This window comes from Dipteris shenzhenensis, chromosome 20 (genome assembly GCF_047967505.1).
Source record: "Dipteris shenzhenensis isolate YYH24624 ecotype China chromosome 20, Dip_SZ_1.0, whole genome shotgun sequence".
NCBI lineage: Eukaryota > Viridiplantae > Streptophyta > Polypodiopsida > Gleicheniales > Dipteridaceae > Dipteris > Dipteris shenzhenensis.
This window is the reverse complement of record NC_141615.1, coordinates 43,364,106-43,384,779: the sequence shown is the minus strand read 5'-3', so window position 1 is coordinate 43,384,779 and position 20,674 is coordinate 43,364,106. Positions and strand designations below refer to the sequence as shown.

Below are 20,674 nucleotides of genomic sequence, written 5' to 3'. Positions count from 1 at the left end.
GAAGCACATAGCTCTTACACTAATCTAATGCACATACTCGCTAGAGTAACTTGTGTACCTTGAAAAGATAAACTCTAGTTGTGCATACTATTTTGAGTCACAAGGTTGGCTCTAGGGATTAGTGTAGTAAATGATAAATAGCGATTGGAATACTGATTGAAGCAAACCATAAGAAGCAAGCATGCAAAACATTGGAGAAAACCATTAACACATGCATATTGTCAAATCAATGCATGCACAATGCATAGAATCATCCACAAAGAAAGTTTAACATTCAAAATATCTATCTCATTTGTCAAAACTTAAAAGAGTTCAAAAAATTTCTCCACTTTCAAAAAATTTAATCATCAAGGCTACAAGGATCAGAGTTATCATCATCTTTCTCATCTTTCTCATCTTACTCATCATCATTGTGGCCAATAAGGTCTTCCTCATCGTCCTCATCAGTAGCATCACCTTCTGCTACCTCTTGATCCTTCGTGCTTATTAAGGCTGTAATGGCCATTTCAGTGATGGGAGGAACCTCTTCACAAGGGGTGAAATTCAAAATAACATCATATGTCCATTTTGAAGCGTTCTTCTCATATCCTGTGTCTCTTAAGGTATAACATTTTATGATTGTAATAAATATAGAGAAGTGTCTCATATCAATCTTCTAGGATTCTATTCCTCAAAGTATTGTGAATGTACTTATATTGGCTCCAATGCGTGAGTTGGAGCACGGTTATACCAAAATTATCATGGCAAATGGACATAAGAGTTCACGAGGTTTAAAACCTGCACTATTTTGTATAAAATCTATGCATCTTGCATGTCAACATTATCAACCATAATCAATGGATATCAGCAAGAAAAATTGATTTCCTAAGAACGTATTAAGCCATCTTCAGGTTCTAGATCCAAATTCTATGTATAATTTATGGCTGCCTCATGTTATGATTTCCACTCTTAGTAATAACTGTGGTTCTATGGGGTGTAAATATGGGTGTTTCCTAAATTTTCAATCCAGACATGCTTGCATCAATATTATTGAAATTGGCCTAAGTACCCCTGCTACTTTTGGGAACTTGTATGGTTGCAGTCTGGGACTGTGTTGAAATGGTGCCAGACGTGACACTGGAACTATCACTTATAACTTTCTAGATTGTTCTTTTTTGCCCTTTTTCACTTGGCCTTAGTTCATCTTTTAATTGTCAAGCAACTGCACTTGCCCTTACCCACTGAGCTTGGTGATATCTGGGAAAAGTGATGTAGATTTATTTACAGAGCCAAGTAGCTGACCCGTTATTATGAGGGGTACCTCCATATATTTTCTCATTACTATGTTGAATGAAAATTCAACATAGTCATGCAAATTGACTACAGACTCCCATCTAGACCAATAGATTTATGTTTTTCACTCCCGCTAGTTTTTTCTATCCTTTGTGTTGTTCGAGAAGCTGCAACAAAGGCCCTAGTTCTACCTTGACTATATAACTCTCATAAACATGATGCTGGGGAGATGTTGCATCCACTTATGGTTATAGATCTTTATTTTTACTTGTATTAGCATTCATAGCTCTAGACATACACTCAACAACCACATTATGAGCAATATGAATGAGTGAGGTCTCTATACTTTTAGGTACATTTGTAATATCTTGCTTCCTACTGGAATCTCATTCTCTCACTATGCTTCCAAGACCTATGCATCTATTTCTCTTCTCCATACAACTTTTCAAACAAAAAGCCCAAAAGCATAGACACACCTAAATAAAGCTGTTGACTTGAAGATCTTGGCTATATGGATTACTATTTGGGAATCAAATTTTGGAGAGGACATTCATCCCAAATGAAGTGTGAAAAATGAATCCTCAAGCGATTTAGGATGGGGGATTGCAATCCAATTAATATACCAATGAAGCTAGGTGAGAAATTATGAAAGGATCGTGAGAAATTATGAAAGGATCATGAGAAATTATGAAAGGATCAGGATAGGTAAATAGTACCTTATACAAGCAACACATAGGAAGCTTCACATATTTGCAAGATCAGATATATTTCTTTCAGTTAATCTAGTGTCCCAATATATTGCCAACAAATCCAAAAGAAAGCCATTACAAGATAGCTAAGAGTATCCTTAGTTACGCCAAGGGAACATAACAAATGGAATTGAATGCAAAAAGAGCAATAAGCTAAAACTATCAAAGTTTACTATAATAGTGATTAGGCAAGATGTCTAAATGACATAAGATCTAACTTTGGATATTTCTTTAGCATTTAATAAGACATAATATCATGGAGCAACACAAAGCAAAGTACTATTACTTTATCCTCCACAGAGGTTGTTTGAATATAGAAAATAGCCTATGATGTTGTTTGGTTGAGAAGGATCTTAAATATAGCCTATGAGGCTATTTTGTTAAGAAGGATCTTAAATGATGTTAGTCTTACTCAAATGGATCCAACTCTTTTGTTCATACATAATCAAAGCTCTATTGAATTGGCTAATGTTGAAACCCAATCAAACTTAGCAGGGATTCAACTAAGGCCAAGCGTGGATGGAAGAGGAACAGGCAGTGAAGTAGAGGAGTGAAAATATTGGATTTGACAAAGGATAAGGAAAAATGGGAGGTTGACCCCTTCATGCAATCCAATGTTGCTTTCACCAAGCTAAATCCAAGGTAGCCATTGCTCTTCAAGAGAAAGATTCAGTGAGCCACACCAAAAGTGTCATGGCTATTTTAGTGCCCAACGAATGGCACCTACCCTTCTGAAGACTAGGTGCTTATGATTGTATTCAGTGAGCCACACCAAAAATGTCATGGCTATTTTAGTGCCCAAAGAATGGCACCTACCCTTCTAAAGACTAAGTGCTTATGATTGTAAATGTGGGTGTGGACATGTTTGGGGCAATCCCCCCACCAAGTCTGCATGAGATGGCAAAGTGACACAAGGACCAAAGATAATAATGAAACTTCAAAAATACATGGACCAAGAGGTGTTCTCCCCCAATCCCATTTGTAGAGTTTTATGTGAATAGAAATAATATTGCAAATTAAGATGGAGGAAGAGTACTTAGATGTAGTTTCCCATTATGTTCATGGACAAAGCCATTAAATGATATTACTAGGAAGCAATTGGACATTCTATAAAAGGCATACAATCAGTATGATTGTGCACCATGGTAGGAGTAGTGTTAGCAAAAATGGATACACAAGAGATCACAATATCACAAGGTCCATCCCAGATGAGTCCAAAGAAGTCAAATGAGCCAGGGAATTACAAGAAGGATGAGAAGAAAATGGAAAAGGAAATCAGCCACACCCTGAAACCTCTCATCGTGATAAGGGATCCATTGAGTCAAGCAATGAATGACCAAATGGAGGAGCCAAAGAACAACAAAAGAAAGGATGGAAAAAAAATAAGGATCGAAGCTAAAGCAAAAGGCCCAATAGTCCAAAAACAAATCAACACAAATTGGGAGAAATCTGAGAGGCTTTGAACATAACAACTTTTATCGGCCAAAAATTGGAAGTTTCTACCCACTTATGTGAAGTTCTTGATAGTCGAAAAACAACCTGTTTCATAGAGACAATATACACAATTGCGTAAGTGGCCAAAATGGTGTTTGGGACAATGAGATGAGGGTCAAAATTCAAAATCATATGGTGAAGGGAGTGCGCATTGATGGAAGTTCTGAAGGCTCAATATGAAAATCAATAAAAAGATCCTAGAAAAATTCTTGGGGAAGAGCCCAAGAACTCTTTCTAGAGTTTAAGCAAGTATTCACATGGGGATACATGGACATAAAAGGCTTGATGTAGAATTTGATTCAATGCCAAATTTACCTCATTATAGATGCAAAGCCAATTCACGTAGCAGAGGTACCAAATGAATCCCAAATATGCCAAGTTAGTAAAGGCCAAAATCAACAAATTGTCAAAGGCAAGCTTCATTTACTAGGTCAATAGAAGTATTGGTTATTCCCAATCATAATTGCACCAAAGAAAAATGGTAAGTACAGAGTTAGTGTATTGTCGAAAGCTCATTGAATCGACAATCAAAGACGCATTCCCACAACCATTCATGCATAGCATCCTGGAAAAAGTAGTAGGGCACAAGACGTATTCATTCATGAATGGATATTGTAGGTACAATCAAATCACGCTAGCCAAAGATCATCGAGAGAAGCCGAGATTTATCACTATGTGGGGATCATAAGTCATGCCATTGAATTCACTAGCCACATTCTAATGCTTCATGGTGAAAAAGTACATCGATGATTTTCACACAATATTCTTGGATATCTACAGCACAAAGCACGACACTTAGAATTCCTACAAAAGGGATTCTACAAGAGTTGAGAGACATGGATCTCCCTCAATAGCTACAAATTCATGTTATGTGTGTTCTCAACATGATCCCAAGCAAAGGCATCATGACTAAGAATTTCTAGGGTGGTCATGTTGTAACAAAGTAGGTTCATTAATGGAAGGGGATTTTTTAATATTAGGAATTTATGAGCCATTTACAAACAAGAGGGCTCTTTAAAAATGCAGATATAATGAAATTATAGTATGTTCGTGTATAGAGGGGACTTTATTCAAAATTACATCATGCATACGTATGAAAGAGGGGTAAACAATCACACAAGAAAATGTAAAATTTTAAATATGGAGATATTTAAAATGTGTGCCTTCTTACACGTGTTTTACAAGTTATTAGAGAGTGAGCGCCCCAAGGAAAATTTCTAAAATGATGCCATATAAATATGAAAGAAATTCAAGCAAGTGCAATCATTCATGGGGTTCTTTAGCACGTGCAATCATTCATGGAGTTCTTCAGCTTCTATAGGCAGTTCATCAAGAAATTTATGGGTTTAGCCAAGCCCCTTCATCAGATCACAAGGTAGGATACAAAGTTTGAGTGGAAGGAATAATGAGCCAAAGTATTCCTAGTCTTGCAAGATGGCTATAAAAGCCCCATTCTCAAGATTACAGATTGAACCATGGCTCGCGAGGGGGGGGGCGAGGGGTCACTTATAAATTTCAACAGAATAAATTAAATACCCTTTTCACACATTTTTCAAATACAAAAGGGTATCATATAAAGGGGGATTAACAGATTGAATAGAAAAAGGGTGTGTTTTATTAATAAAAAATTTAAGGGGTTTTACAAATAGTCCTTAAATGCAACCATGATTTTTCATGTGGGAATTAGGTCCATTTTAGATTAATTGGATGGGAAATTGGAATGTTCTCAATGATAGAGATGAACCATTCAAGAAAGAAAGGGAAGCCCTTTTGGATGGTGTACAACGTCTAGAAATTTTGGTATTATCATGGGGTAGTCACACATAACATGGGGTGGTCACACATAACATGGTAGATTTGTTAATGGAAGAAGATTTTTTAATCTTGGGTACTTATGGTCCATTTACAGACAAGAGGGGGTTTTAAAAATTACTTATCTAATATAATTACAGTATGTACATGTACAAAGGGGACTTTTAAATTCAAATTTACAACATATATATGTATGGAAGAGGGGTAAACAATTGTGCAAAAGGATGTAAGTTTTTAAATATAAGGGTATTTTAAATATGTGTTTGCTCACACATGTTCTATAGGTTTTAAGAGAGTAACTACACGTGAAGCTATGATTGACCTCATAAGCCCTACAAAGGGATAAAGGATAGTCTTCTCAATGTTAGAATCTGCTCCTAGTAAAAATGACTACAAAGCTCTTATCGCAAAGAATAGCTTTGTAGAGTAATTAGCAAAGCAGCATGCACATCTATGCTCTAACTTAGCAAAGAGGCGATCCAACACTTACCATCGAGAGAATTGATGACTTTCATACAAAAGTCATGATTAGAAAAATTCTAAGTGTAGGTTATGGTGGAGTACCATCTATGTAGATGTTGCAAATCACAACAAGAATTGTGATGCATGCCAACAAGTTGAAAGGCCCACCTTCCAAGATCAGATTCCATTATGATCAATGTACCCATGGGAACCCTTCTAGAAGTCAGGATTTGATCTCATTGGTCCTCTCAAAGTCACCAATTACCTTGGTAAAAACAAGTGCATCACGGTACTGACCAATTATGTCACTATAACTAGGTCGAAGCAAAAGCCTTGAGGGACAAGCTAGCCTAAAGCACTACAAGGTTCTTGTATGAGAATATCATCTATAGATTCAAGTCTAATTGAAATCATGTCCAACCAAGGATTTCAATTCATCAATTTGGTAATGAGATTGTGATGAAGAAATTTCTTATTCAACACAAGAAATTGACAAATTACTACCCCCAAGCAAAATGGTCAAAGCAAAGTAGCAAACAAAGTGCTCAAAATGATTCTTTACAAGATGATGATGAATAACACCACAATGATTGAATGACATTTAAAGTCACAACAAACCACAATCTTTTTTAGTTGATATTCAGCCTCGAAGCAGTCATATAATGGGTTTCCTTATGCCAAGTCTAAGGGTGTGTTTCCAACATAAAAATGGCCAAGAAGAAGCTCTCCAAAAAACTACTAGACAAATTGTCCAAGATGGACAAATTGCCTTGAGTGCAATCTGGATGTACAACGTAATCCAATTGAGGAGAAAGGCATGGCATGACTGCTACATAAAAAGAGGGCATTCAAAGATGGTATGCTTCTATTGATGTAAAGCATAATCCAGTGGAGGAGAAAGGCATGGCATGACTGCTACATAAAAATAGGGCATTCAAAGATGGTATGATTTCTATTGATGTAAAATTTTCCACTAGGAGAAATGAAGAAAAACCTTCATTGGTTGTGGGTACAACCATACTAAATCAAGAAGTGCTTCAACAATCGGATCGTCACCTTGGAAAACCTAGAAGAATACAAATTACCAAAATGAATCAATGAGATGAACAACAAATGTTTTGGCCATAGCATAGTTCATTGGGATAGAATTCTCTGAGGCACCCACAAAGAGTCATTGGATGGGCACCAATCTTAAAGGACCTTCACAACTAATAATTGGTGGGCAGATGTGGTGGGAAATAGTAAACACCCTACTACATAAGCACTTAAAAATTTTATGCTCACTCTTCTCATTTAGACTCTTAGCCCAACACACACTCCACCTTCACAATTCTCACCACTCTAAATACCATTGCATGGTTAACTTCATACATGATTTGTAATGCAATGAGATAGAAATGATTATCAACAATGACATTGATATTTAGATTCAAGGTAGATATATCTTGCAAAATAAATAGTTATATGACTTGGAAAGGTGTGATATTTTAGGTACAAATATTTGGGAGAAATAGGGGTCATTAGAGGTTGAATTCATATGTTGGCACTCTTTTAGACGTATATACAAAGGATTTATCTATTGGCACACAACAAAGAGTAGACAAAGAAGAGATCATATATTGGATCACCTTGTGGCAAGGTCAACGAGCCAAGATGACTTAGCAATAAAGTTAGTGTCAAAGTGAATGAGGGAAGCTTACAAATTAAGCTCTTAGAGCTTACACTCGAACTTCTCTAATAGGTATACATTGATTTTTGGGTGATAACATCCATGTGGTAGCTGAAGTGATGCCTTTGGGCATGTTAATGAGGTCTCATTCATATGCAAATGACCTAATTGAGATAGAAAAGTTGCTTGATATTGTACAACATTCAAGGTTACAAATATGAGAAGTGCTAGGCTTTCCTAAACATTTGCACTGCACTTTCATGGTGGAGATGATGAAAAGACTTTGCATAAGGTTTTATCAAAATTAATAGTTGTAGTTAAATGACCACTGTTGGTGTCTGCATTGGAATAAAGTATGAAACAAAAGTACACAAATGCATGGGCACTGCCTCATAGTATAGTGGTAAAGCATGTGCTTTTGGATGCAAAAGGGAAAGAAAATGATTTTTTAAAGGGCCTTGAGCTATTAAAAAGGCAATTAAATGGCAATTTGGAACACCAACCTTAATTATTTTTTAAAACTTACACGTGGGAATTCACAAAAGCATTTCAATCCTCCACTATAGCACTACCTCTATGGAGACAATGCTGATAAACCTTATTAGGTAATCACACCATACATTAATGGTGGAACTTTAAATGCCTTATGATAAAATTACCCTTGTAATTAGAAGTATGACTTGTCTATAGTGCATTTGGAGGGAAAAGGCACATGAAATACATAGAGCATTGAGATTGAGCATGAGCAAAAGTAGATTCATTGCAACTTGCATGTGGCGAATATTGTGTTAGATTATGCTCCAAGATGAAATATTCAAGATGGTGTTATCAAAGGGCTATGTGCTCTTCACTATAGTGAGGAAAAAGGTCCTCATTAAACGAAGGGAAAATTTATAAGCCAAGAGGCACATTGATTCTTTAAGCAGTTGGCTCTCGAGCTCTTAAATCTTGTAGCTCGTGGACGTGTATGCTATTGGGTGTATTTTCAAACAAATTGCTAAAGGAATTGTGCCCATAGCACAAAATGTGAGAAGAGCATTGATCGTTCATTTGATAAGGATGAGTGATTCAGTGATCTCATGTTACTATAGCATAGAGCATACTTTTGAACTCTTAATGTTTGCTTCTATGCAATGAAACTTTTGAACCATTCTTGAATTTGGATGGTGAAAATTTATGAAGATATATCATTGTGGTTTGTTGCACACATGCATGATATGCATTAATAAGTCAATTGAGCTCTTAATTTGTCCAACAAGGATGCAATTGGTTGTGATTGGCATAGGCATGTTGTGGTTTGAAACTCAAGTTTTAAAAGGCTTTCCAATGTCATGATTCGTTTAAGTTTGATTTTGTAGACTGACTTACATGCAATCCATATAGCGAAGAGAGCAGAAGTAGGAGTGGATAGGGAAAGCATGAGGGTCATCTCTCCAATATCTGTGGCATCACTCCACACAAGTTTCATGTGCACACTCTAGATATTGTCCTTGAATGGAAAATCTAAATCAATGATGTGGATAGCCAGCAAGCACTTCCAATTTTGCTAACAAGGCCTACTCGAAAATTGTTGCGAGACAGATATACGCTGCTAATTGTGGGTTTAGAGAAGGCAACAAGACTCCAAAGCTTAAAAAAGGAGACTAGCCATGGGTGTCTAAAGCTGAACATAATTATTCTGCTACAGAGGAGGTATTTACCAATCATACTTCACGACACAAATGTAACAGTTGAAGAAAACTAGTAGGCTTTGATGACCAAAAGCATCCCCACGTTGTTTGCTTGATGGACATTAGCTTGAGAACTCAATCACTAAAAATTCAGGCTACTTTCACAAGCTTATACCATCCTCAAACTAATGGCTTGACAGAAATAAACTTTGGAACAAAAGATTTTTATGTACATTTGCACCAAACTATGAGGTTTTGGTTCCTTACTCGAGGAAGCCCTTTTAGGGTTGTCTATGGATGTCATCTAGTGCTACCTTCTAGGAGTACTAAATATTGATTGAAGAAGGTACTGAGATGCATTGCATTGGTATACCTAACTCCTCCAAATTCACCATTATCAATCCTTACAACCAAGCTCGAGTTTTGACTCCAGCTACTTAGGCATCTTGCTACTTGTACTTTCATATCTCGTCTACCTGATAACCAATGGACCAATTTTTTCCACGGGGTAGGTCGAAGGGTGAGGTGAAGATCTTAAGAAATGCTTCCATGTGCCACCCTTGGACTCACTACCACTAAGATTACCACCCTTGGACTCTTAAGACTTTTATGGATTCATGAACTACCACAAGATCTTGGGCTACCACCCTTGGACTACCATGGGCTCTTGGACTATGCCACATGCCACCTTTGGACTCTTGGTATCACTACCTCTTGGATTACCATCCTTTTGATGGACGCCATTCTGAAGAACAACACCTAGTGGACAAGCTGCCCGAGTGGAGGTCATTGCTACCAAATGGTGTATAAACTGAAGTTCAAGTCTGATGGGAGCTTGGACTAAAACAAAGCACGAATAGTGGTGAAAGGTTACGCACAATCAGAGGGACTTGATTTTGATGAGACCTTCGCCCCCACAGCCAGAATACGCACTGTTGTTGCTTAGGCTGCCCATCATGGATGGCCTATCTTTCAGATGGATTTGAAGTCCGCATTCTTGAACGGAACCCTAGAGGAGGAGGTATATGTGGATCAGCCACCAGGCTTTCAGGTTCCAGGGTCCATATCCAAGGTATGCAAGCTCAAGAAGGTGTTGTACAGGCTGAAACAAGCCCTGAGGGCATGCTACCAGCGAATAGATGGGTCCTTCTTGAAGATCGAGCTACAACGGAGTCCATCTGAGGCAAAACTTCTCTCTTCTTTGAGAGGGGCTTGCGACTGGTCCTAATCCTGTACGTGGATGATCTTATCCTTACAAGAGATCACTCAAAAAAAGTTGCTCAAGTCAAGAAACTACTCATGGAAAAATTTGAGATGACAAGACTCCGGATTGTTCATTATTTTCTTGGGATCGAAGTGAAGCAAGAAAAGAGCAACATATTCATCTCTCAGGAGAAGTACTGCAGGAAGTTACTCAAGCGGTTTCAAATTGATACCCATCCCAGTATCACGATGGTGGGCAGTCTACTTAAACCCAGTAACACTAGGCCAAATATTTCCTTTGCAATAGGGCTACTTTGTCGATTCTCCGCCAAACCCAGGGAGGCCCATTGGGAGGCAGGCATGAGAATACTGAGGTACTTGAAGGGCACTACATATAGTAAAGGCGTTAAGTGGTTCTGTGACAGTGATTGGGCAAGTGATGGTGATACCAGAAGATCAACTACAGGGTATTGTTTCATACTTATATCAAGGGCCAAATCATGGTGGCTAAGAAAGAAACAACCTTCTGTTGCCCTTTCATCGACAAAGGCAGAGTACAGGGCTGCTTGCATAGCAGCATGTGAAACGTTGTGGCTCAAGTGGATCCAGGACATGGATGTGACTTAGGAGGATGTGACGGTGATCATGTGCGACAACCAAAGTTGCATTGCCATTGCCAAGAACCCCGTGGTCCCCTTTCATCGACAGAGGCAAGAGAATAGGGCTTTTGGGGCTGGTTGGCGGGCCCCATAAATGGCAGCCCTAGGCCCCATAAAGGCAACCCTAGGCCCCATAAATGGCAGCCATAGGCCTCATAAAGGCAGCTGCCTGACTGTCCCTGGACAAGGGCTCACAAAGGGGTCATAGCATACGACAAAATCTCCTATTAGGGGACTATTACGCACTTGTCAATGTAGCCAGTGTGTCATAGGGGTGCATGTGACATCTTCACAAAGGCGCTCCCTAGGGAGAAGATGGTATCACCTCATTCGACGCATGGGAATAGGCCTACAGTTGTGTCATTGAGAGGGGGTGTTAGAATATCACTGTCCCCACCTGTGAGCCCCCGATTCGAGGGGACAAGGGGGCAGGAGATATTAGGGGACTGGGGAGGGATACCCAGAAGAGCAAGCATGTCGCACATTTTTGTGGCGCCATCTGGAGCAGCAGCAGGGTCTCTGAAGAGGGCATACAGGTCAGCAATGTAGCCCACCAGCAGCAGCCCAAGAGCCCTGCATAAGGGTGGATTTATAGGCCAGGCCAAGTCGGCCTGGTTGGCCTTCGTCGGCTCATATAGCTGACCAATCAGGTCGGTTTAGGGTGCCCTCCAGGTCAGGTATGCAGGCAGGGGGCTGACCTCCCGCTGGTTGGTTTTGGTGCCCTGGTATAAAGCCCTCCTCATTCCTCCATTCTCCATCCACTGGACTGAAGCCTTTACAGACATGCAGCGTTCATCTGAGGGAGGACATCACTGAGGATACTTAGCAGTTTTGGACAGCATCCTTGCGTGGCTATTTTGTGCTCATCTTGAGCTTGTCTATCCCACACTCTGTGGAAGAATATACTATGAGCTCTCTCTCTCTCTCTCTCTCTCTCTCTCTTGCGCACGCGCGCTCGCTCGTGTGCTGTTCTAGTAAGGTTTCATCGTATCAATGTGATCATCTATCAAGTCTTTATGAGTGTAGTTGGAGCTGAAGGTCAAAGAGAGCTGTGAGAGATTCTATCCTCCTATTTCCAACACATATGCATATGTGTACGCCATACACATACACATGTATACATGCACACAAAAAAACACACATGTGCGTTCTCACACATACACATACGCACACATATACACATACAAACACATGCTTATGTACACACATATGGGCGCACATACACATATACACGTGCACACCACACAAACACGTACACAGATGCACGTGTACACACAAGCATGGTGGAGCGCGCGTGCGCGCACACATGCACATGCATACACAACACAGACATAGGCAGGGGGTATACACACATACATACACATGCAGGCGATCAAACAATCATTTGATCGACATAATGCCGCAGCATCTTGCGGGTTCCCTACTAGACAACGCAAAAAGGGGATTTGTATATAGACATATCGCAGGTTCCCTACTAGACAACACAAAAAGGGGATTTGTATATAGACATCCTTGTTTTAGCGAGTCTTCTTCCCTTGGCCACAAGTTTTGCCCAATCCTAGAACTACACAAAACAGGGGGAGAAGGAGAGGAAAATGATAACCAGCATAGTTCGAAAGGCTATAATACGGTTTTATTAAAGTCCACTTGAGACCCTTCAAGATCTCTGTGTGTGTGTGTGTGTGTGTGTGTGTGTGAGAGAGAGAGAGAGAGAGTCGTAAACAGAATGATATATATACCTTTGTAAGACTAGAATATATCTAATCGTACAAATACAAAATCATAGACTAATGTCGAACGTTTGGTCCTGCATAAAACTAATAGCCTTCTTCATCCTCAAGGTCTATTGAGACATTCATTACAGTCTAGGTTTCCAAGAGTCTCAATCATGAACTTGTGGCCCATTTCTACCCAAAAGGACATGCAATCTATGGTGCTTCATTACAATGTGGTTCATGAAAGGCTTATGAATGTAATCTATGCCATGCTTCATTACAATGTCAACATAGGTACTGCTCCTATATACTCTCAGCCTTGAAGTGTCCGAATTGCCTTGATGGACTCTAGCTCTCTTTGAGCCATGTCTTACGTCAGACAATTGACTCTTGTTATCCTTACATTGGATCCTTACAATTGACTCTTGTTATCCTTACATTGGATCATTCCCTACTTCAGAAGTAAAATATGTAAGCACGAAGCACATACCATCCTTGTGCTTTGCCTACTAGGCTAGTATCTTATGTGATTTGTATTTATCTAATCTTTCTTCACTAGTCCTTTTATTTTAATGTTGGCATCATAACCATTAGCTTACCATTTTAGTAGAGCAACATGCAGGTGCATGTACAAGTTATACAAAATAAATTCGACGTATCAATATCTTCACATGTAGCCCCCACAAACGAACTCATGTAAAGAGAGACATTGTTTGCTGGGCGTAAGACACTTTCAAAGCTATGTTTAAACTATCTCACCAATAAGCACCATATGACGTACTTTATGATCAACATGAGAACTTCAGGATCGTTCTCCATTGAACAATTTTGTGGCAGACCAGTCAAAGCAACCTGAAGGCTCTTGGCAATATTGTTCCAGGCGAGTGGAAATGAGACCAAACGCAATGGCCAGCTTCTTGCCATGGTAGCAAAGCATGTCTTCTTCCTCTTCTTTCTTCAATCATGAAGCATGGCATGCATGTCAGGTATGTATCCAGACTCCCTGATGAGCCTATTCAACCTCAGCAACTCAGCATGTATATCCTCCTCTTCAGGATGCAATTTGAGATTATTCTCGTCAGTAGAACCGCAACCTGGCAATTTCTTCACACTATCATCAAGCAGTGTCTTTATCACCTGCAATACATCATCTGACCCACCTGAGTTAGCTTGGATGTTTGCTAGCAGCACATATGATGAAGCATTTTTGGGATCTAGCTCAAAAACGAGATTTGCAGCACGTACTGCCCTCTCCATATCATTGTGAATTCTGCATGAAGAAAGCAAGCTGAACCATGCTGAAGGTACATGTTCAAATGGCATACTGATGATCAGGTCCTCTGCCTCTTGTAAGAGTCCTCTTCGCCCCAGAAGATCGATCATGCAAACATAATGCTCCACTGAGGGTGTTATGCCATGGTCTCTAATCATAGAGGCAAAGTATTGCCTCCCATCAGCAACCAGACCTGTATGACTGCATGCAGTGAGTACACAGATGAAGGTGACCTTGTCTGGCTTGAAGCCTTCAGCCTGCATTTGACCAAACAGTTCCAGGGCCTCCTTGCCATGCCCATTGTGGGCACATGCAGAGCTCATGGCATTCCAGGAGACTACAGTCCGCCATGGCATCTCTGTAAACACTGCCCTTGCATCATCTAGGCTTCCACATTTGCCATACAGATTGACAAAGGCCGTTGCAACAACAACGTCTGACTCCCATCCATTTCCAGTAACCGGACCATGGATCACTCGACCTTCTTCTAGTGCTGCAATCTCAGCACACGCATCAACAACACAAATGAATGTGATCTTGTTTGGCTCAAAGCCTTCGGCTTGCATTTGACCAAACAATTGCAGGGCCTCCTTGCCATGCCCATTCTGGGCACAGGCAGCGATCAGGGCATTCCAGGAGACCACATCCCTCTCTGACATCTCTGCAAACACTGCCCTTGCATCATCTAAGCTCCCACACATACCATACATATTGACCAGGCCTGTCCCCACAACAACGTCGGCGGACTCCCATCCATTGCAAGCAAGAGTACCATGTATAGTTTGACCCTCTTCTAGGGCTGCCACACTGGCACACGCATCAACAATAGAGATGAAGGTGATCTTGTTGGGATCAAAGCCTTTGGACTGCATTTGATCGAATAGTTGCAGGGCCTCCTTGCCATGTTCATTCTGGGCACATGCACCAATCATGGCACTCCACGAGACCACATTCCGTTGTGGCATCTCTGCAAATACCGCCCTTGCATCGCCAAGGCTGCCACACTTTCCATACATATTGACGAGGGCATTCCCCATAACAACATCCAATTCCCATCTGTTGCAGGCAACCATAGCATGGAACACTCTACCTTCTTCTAGGGCTGCCAGACCGGCACATGCATCCACACTGCTGACGAGGGTGATCCTGTCTGGTTTGTAGCCTTCGGCCTGCATTTGATCAAAGGATTGCAGGGCTTCCTTGCCATGCCCATTCTGGGCACATGAGGCAATCATTGCATTCCAACAGACCACATTCCGCTGTGGTATATCTGCAAACGTTGCCCTTGCATCATCCAGGCTCCGGCACTTGCCATACATATTAACAAGGGCAGTCCCAACAATGACATCCGACTCCCATCCATTGCCAGCAACAGTAGCATGTATCAGTTGACCCTCTTCTAAGGCTGCGATACCAATACAGGCATCCACAATGCAGATGAAGGTGATTTTGTTTGGTTCGAAGCCTGCAGCCTGCATCTGACCAAGCAGTTGCAGGGCCTCATTGCCATGCCCATTGCGGGCACAAACAGCGATCATGGCATTCCAGGAGACCACATTCCGCTGTGGCATCTCTGCAAACAATGCCCACGAGTCACCCAAGTTACCATTCTGGGCAGACGCTGAAATCATTATACTCCATGAATAGAAATCTGGATGGACTATTTTGTCAAACACAGCACGTGCACTCTCCAGGCTCCCGCACTTGCTGTACATTTGGATGAGCAGATTACTCAGAAATGTATTGCCAATATATCCACGGCTGCTCATGTGTTCATGCACAAGTTTGCCCTCAGACAGGGCCTTGGCACTGGTGCAGCTCCTCAAAAGCGAGGCATAGGTAGCATGATCTGTCTCTGGTCCTAGCAGACTGACGATTTCCACATGCAAGGTTTCAGCACTCCGATGGTGCCCATCTAATATCTGAGTAGAAGGGGCCTTCCTGTCCCCTAGCTCACATAGGACCTCTTTAGCAAACGATTTGCCCTTGTGCCTACCAATGTCTATTTTCGTTCCCCTATTTGTTTTCGTAGTCCAATGGCCCAGCGTTTCTGAGACATTCAAGCTTGTAGGCATGCCATATGCTACCTTCAGTGGTTCGCTTCTCTCCAGGGACAGCCGCCCAATGGCAAGCTGAGGCATGGCCGAAGCGGATGAGAAGCACAACAGGAGGATTTGTTGCGCTAGAACTGGGCCAGTATAAGCATCATACGAATTGGGATTTGACTGCGCAGATTGAAACCCAGTATGTACAGACATTCATGAGCACTGGCTTGGGTGGGGTTTTGTATGGCCTGTGTAACGAAACCGTCTCATTATATTTTCAGTGCTCTTCATAAAGCTTATTCGTCTGTACTTGTTGAAGCTCGTTGCTGTTTTGGAGCTTCGACATGTTCTGTTGATATGGGCTTTGCGTCTTATCCGCTCCTTGTTCACGTGCGTTACCCCCTTTGAACTCGCATAAAACTAAAACTCTGGAAGGATGCATATCATTACGTTACACGCAGCTTAATTATGAGTTGTATTGGTAAGCATGGGGCATAAGCACGAAGCTTAAACAATTGACGATCGTTGTAAGAACTTTGGTGTTTATGCAATTGCGTCATAGCAAGAGGATCTCCCTGCGTTGCTGCAAGCTGCTCAGCTCTCCACAGACCTCGCTGGGCAGCCAAACTAACGAATGGGAGAGGCGCGATCAGCCCACTACACATGGAACGCCTTGGCTCTTTCTTCCTTCTGATGAGAGGGCATTCCCACGCCCATGAAAAGCGTCCGTTATTTCTTCGCAACGCCCATGCAGACATGCTTGTATCTCGCCGTCACTAATTAAAAGGAGCTCTAGAGGCTTCCGCTAACATCGGGATGTTATAAGCGTGCAAATAGGAGGAGCTAAAAAGAGCCGATCAAGCAGACGACTGTAGCTTGAATTGCATAGCGCCAGAGGCACGGGAGAAGACGGAGAACAGAGACTCGGTGGAACACTGTCCCAAACAAGGTGAACGACGTTCAAGTGGCCTGCTGTGCAACAAGGAAAAAAGGGGGAGAGAGTGAAAGAGCGAGAACGAGAGAGAGATGACTTGGATTCTCAGAGGGGGGAGAGAGAGCCCCCTTGCCTTGAAATAGAAAGAGAGAGAAAAAGGGAAGAAAGGGCTTGCCTTGAAATAGAAAGAGAGAGAAAAAGGGAAGAAAAGGTGGAAATCACATGCCACCTATTTTTCCCGACAGGCCAAAAACAAAATGGAGGTCCTAAAGATCCGAAGGTGGTTGTGCGGCTGGGATTTCGCAGCAGAGCGTCTCAGCAGCGAAGGAGACAGAGATAATCCTCAAATGGTGGAATTTCGCAGGGGGAATGGTCACCAGAATTTCATGGCATGAATTACGCCAAAAACTTCGCAAGGAGCTTCCCCATAGAGCGGTGAGCATGCTGGGCTTGCATTGTAGCTCTAGGCCAGCGTCCTGAAATCTCAGGATTCTGGCCCATACAATCTTGTAAGCCATGGGATTGGTTCTAACAGCTGCCAAACCTGTTTGAGCCTCATTAAATGATACTTTAAGCCTTCATGGGGTTGCGATTTTACAAGTGCTTGGGTGGGCAGAGGGTTGCCAACATTTCCAACAATGGGAGCAGCGTGGGGAAGCCCTTTTTTGTCAATGCCACTTCATGCTTGGGGAGAGCCCTTCTGTGGGTAGCCCAACCATAGCAAAGTTACTCAAATGCCAAGCTTCGTATTGCCCTCTTTAATCAAGCAGTATAGAAGGATCAAGAGAATATTCGAACTCTCATTGAGCCTTGTGTCATGCTATATTATAACTGTATGGAGAAAAAAAACCTTGCCCACTTGTGTATGCTTATGTAAACAAGATGAATTACATTCAAGCGGCCTGCCAAGTAGGTTGGATGTCTATGAAAGGGCAATATATATTAATGAATCGTCAGACCAATATGCGTAGTGTTCCTGTAACTCGGTTTTTGATGAATGTGTTTGTCCAAATACGATTCAATGTGGAATTATGAATTGTAGGGGGCTTTAACATGAGGAATTTGTCCATGTTACTTGTTTTCATTCTATAGTCAATGTTGAAGTCTCCTAAGATGTTTGTATGAGGATGCGGTTTAGTGAATGGATTAGGGTATTTGTTTGTCTTATTGGTGGCTTATATATGTGAGGATTGAAAAATTGTGAACAAGCATTGAAGGCCATCATCAAAGAAATATTCCTTCCCTACTAGAGTTATTTATTTCTCTTTTATAGTAAGTTGAAATTCCGATGCCCATTGTTTGAGTGATATTTTTGAACTTTGGAATGTGAGGGTCGTGACAAGATTTGGGGTGTATTTCTTGTAGGCAAAATATTCTGAGGCGAGAATGTTTTACTAGAAAGTATGTCTTCCTTGTGTTTTTGAATTGTCCTTGTGTTCAAGGATTGTAAGATTGGTAGTGTAGCGTATTGTTGGGTGAAGCTAATGTAGTCAAATTTCCATGCACGTATTCTTTTAAAACACTCGATTTCCTACAAAGCAGACATGTCCACTTTGATGTTCTTCATTTCCAATGTTTGCAACATGTAGAGGTTAGATGGATCTCGCACACGTGATAATGCAATGCAAGTCAAATTCTTGGTTTTTGTGGTGATGGGCATAATTTAGAGATGATGAAGAATTTGTTGTAGCAGAATTCGAAATTATGGCCTTGAACGCCATTAGTTTGTTATATAGGCACTATTTCTTTCTATTGATTCTTTGTTGTATTCATTAAGATCGTGCCATCTTGGGATGTCCACATTTAGTGAATGCTCATCATTAAAGAAAGGCAAGTAGAGCAGACATAATTCTCTGTAATATTTCTTTGGGTCCTTATTCTTATTATAGTTGTTGAAACGGATTTTTCTCTCACGGTTTCATCTTTTTGTAGTATTTTTTCCCCCTCCATATTCACTTACAAATGATGCCAAACAAACTTGCTGCATGCTTGCCTTTTGTTGTAAGCACTTTGTGACAAAATCTGTGGAAAATATATAATTGCTCTCAAGGTCCAACTTTTCTAAGTCTGTTCTTCGTTTCAACAACAAGGTCCTCTCCTCAATAGGGCTCATGTTCATGTAGGAGAATTCCCTAGTGCTTGAAGTTAGAGGTAGCGATTGGCACAAGTACATAGCTTGTTGGGCACTTATATGCTATGTGTTGAGTATTGCATTGCCAACTTTACATATGTGCTCATTGGTAGGCGCATTTGATTGCATGCACTCAGTAAATTCTTTTCGAATGGCTTCAGTCATTTCTTTGTCTACCTTGGTCATGTATGATGTGCAATATTAGGCTACTCCATGTAGATTTAAATGAATGGAAGATCAGTGTTAGCTTCCCATAACTTGGATATTGTTGGGTTGAAGTTGTTAGTGAAGACATCCTTTGGCTTGCGGTTACATTAGTGAGATCACCAACGAAACCTTCCACACAAGTCAAAAGTTTTGTAGGAGTTCTTGAATGGAATAGTCCACATTACATGCATGTGCAAATGCTTGGTTTTTGAATGTAACGCCAAATATTTTTTATTATATTATCACAATGTGGTGAGCTACCAGGAACTCCAGTACCCAAAAGCGGCCCCTTTCATTCAGGCCATGGGCCTTCAATATGTGGTAGATAGACTCCCTTTCCACCTAAATCTTCATCAGGGCACAGATGTTGTGGGGCTAAGTTCAATACTGCCACAAAAACAATAGAATGGATGCATGCTGTAAATTTCATTAGTTCATTTCTAGCATAGTACGGAGGGAATTTAGTCCACGAGTGATATCTAAGCCATATTAAACTCTTGCTGAATGGATCAACAACTCTAAAGGGATAGTGTCATATGAAACAAAGGCTTACAAGGTGGGGATCCCCATAAATCTAATAAGCAATCCTATGATTGCCAAGGCTACCAGAGCAATCACATTGCTAGCCCAAGTCTCACATAGGGAGCATCATAAAGTGATCCTCCCAAATCTACTCGCTCGCCTACATCAACTAAAGGGTAAACATTGGACTAAGAAATTTTACATAGAGCTACTCAATGTCTACACCAACTCCTTGCATTGGATAGGGAATCCCATTTTTTTCATGCCTATGATACATCTCTTATCCAAGCTCAGGAAGAAGCAGAAAGAAGAGACCAGGAAAATGGATACCGAGGTGGCAAAGAGGCTCATGGCATTAGCGCAAGCTTTAAATAAGCCAACCACTCAAGACAAACAGACCTCTCTCAAGAACCTAGGAAGATCTCACCACCGAGTCCCTTTAGCACCAAAGAAGAAAATCTTAAGGCAGAACAAGTTCTAAAAGAAGCAAAAGCACCGAGCACAAACACAAGGTTAGGCAGAGCAACAGTCGCCTCATCACCCATTGACACTTGAGGTGCTCAACCATTGCACCTCTGCTACAATATGCTTAGCTAATAAGGGATGATAGGAGTACCTTACAAAAATAACAATTTTTTATGAAGGCCCTAGCAGCCATGGTTCATACAGCCAAGAACATCCTCGCTCACAAACATTTGAAAATAAATGTTTGAAACATTCGCCAGGACATTTTTAATATAAAATCTTGGCGAAAGTTTTCAAGCTCATTTTTTAAGTTTCACAATATTGGTAGAATGTAGTACTTTTATATATTTTTTCTTTTGAATTTTGAAGAAAAAAATGTAAATCCTAGCGAA

At 40.9% G+C, this 20,674-nt stretch overlaps 1 protein-coding gene across 1 annotated transcript; it reads right to left on the bottom strand.

The window, feature by feature from the left end:
• Window positions 1–13,662: 13,662 nt before the first annotated feature.
• On the bottom strand, window positions 13,663–16,236 carry LOC147889699 (pentatricopeptide repeat-containing protein CRR2, chloroplastic-like). The gene is made up of 5 exons (XM_087391293.1): window positions 15,585–16,236; window positions 15,229–15,383; window positions 14,682–15,147; window positions 14,320–14,471; window positions 13,663–14,235 (listed from the first exon to the last, which is right to left on the bottom strand). Exons 1-5 carry the CDS (start codon window positions 16,234–16,236, stop codon window positions 13,663–13,665), a joined length of 1,998 nt encoding a protein of 665 aa, XP_087247419.1.
• Window positions 16,237–20,674: the final 4,438 nt, after the last annotated feature.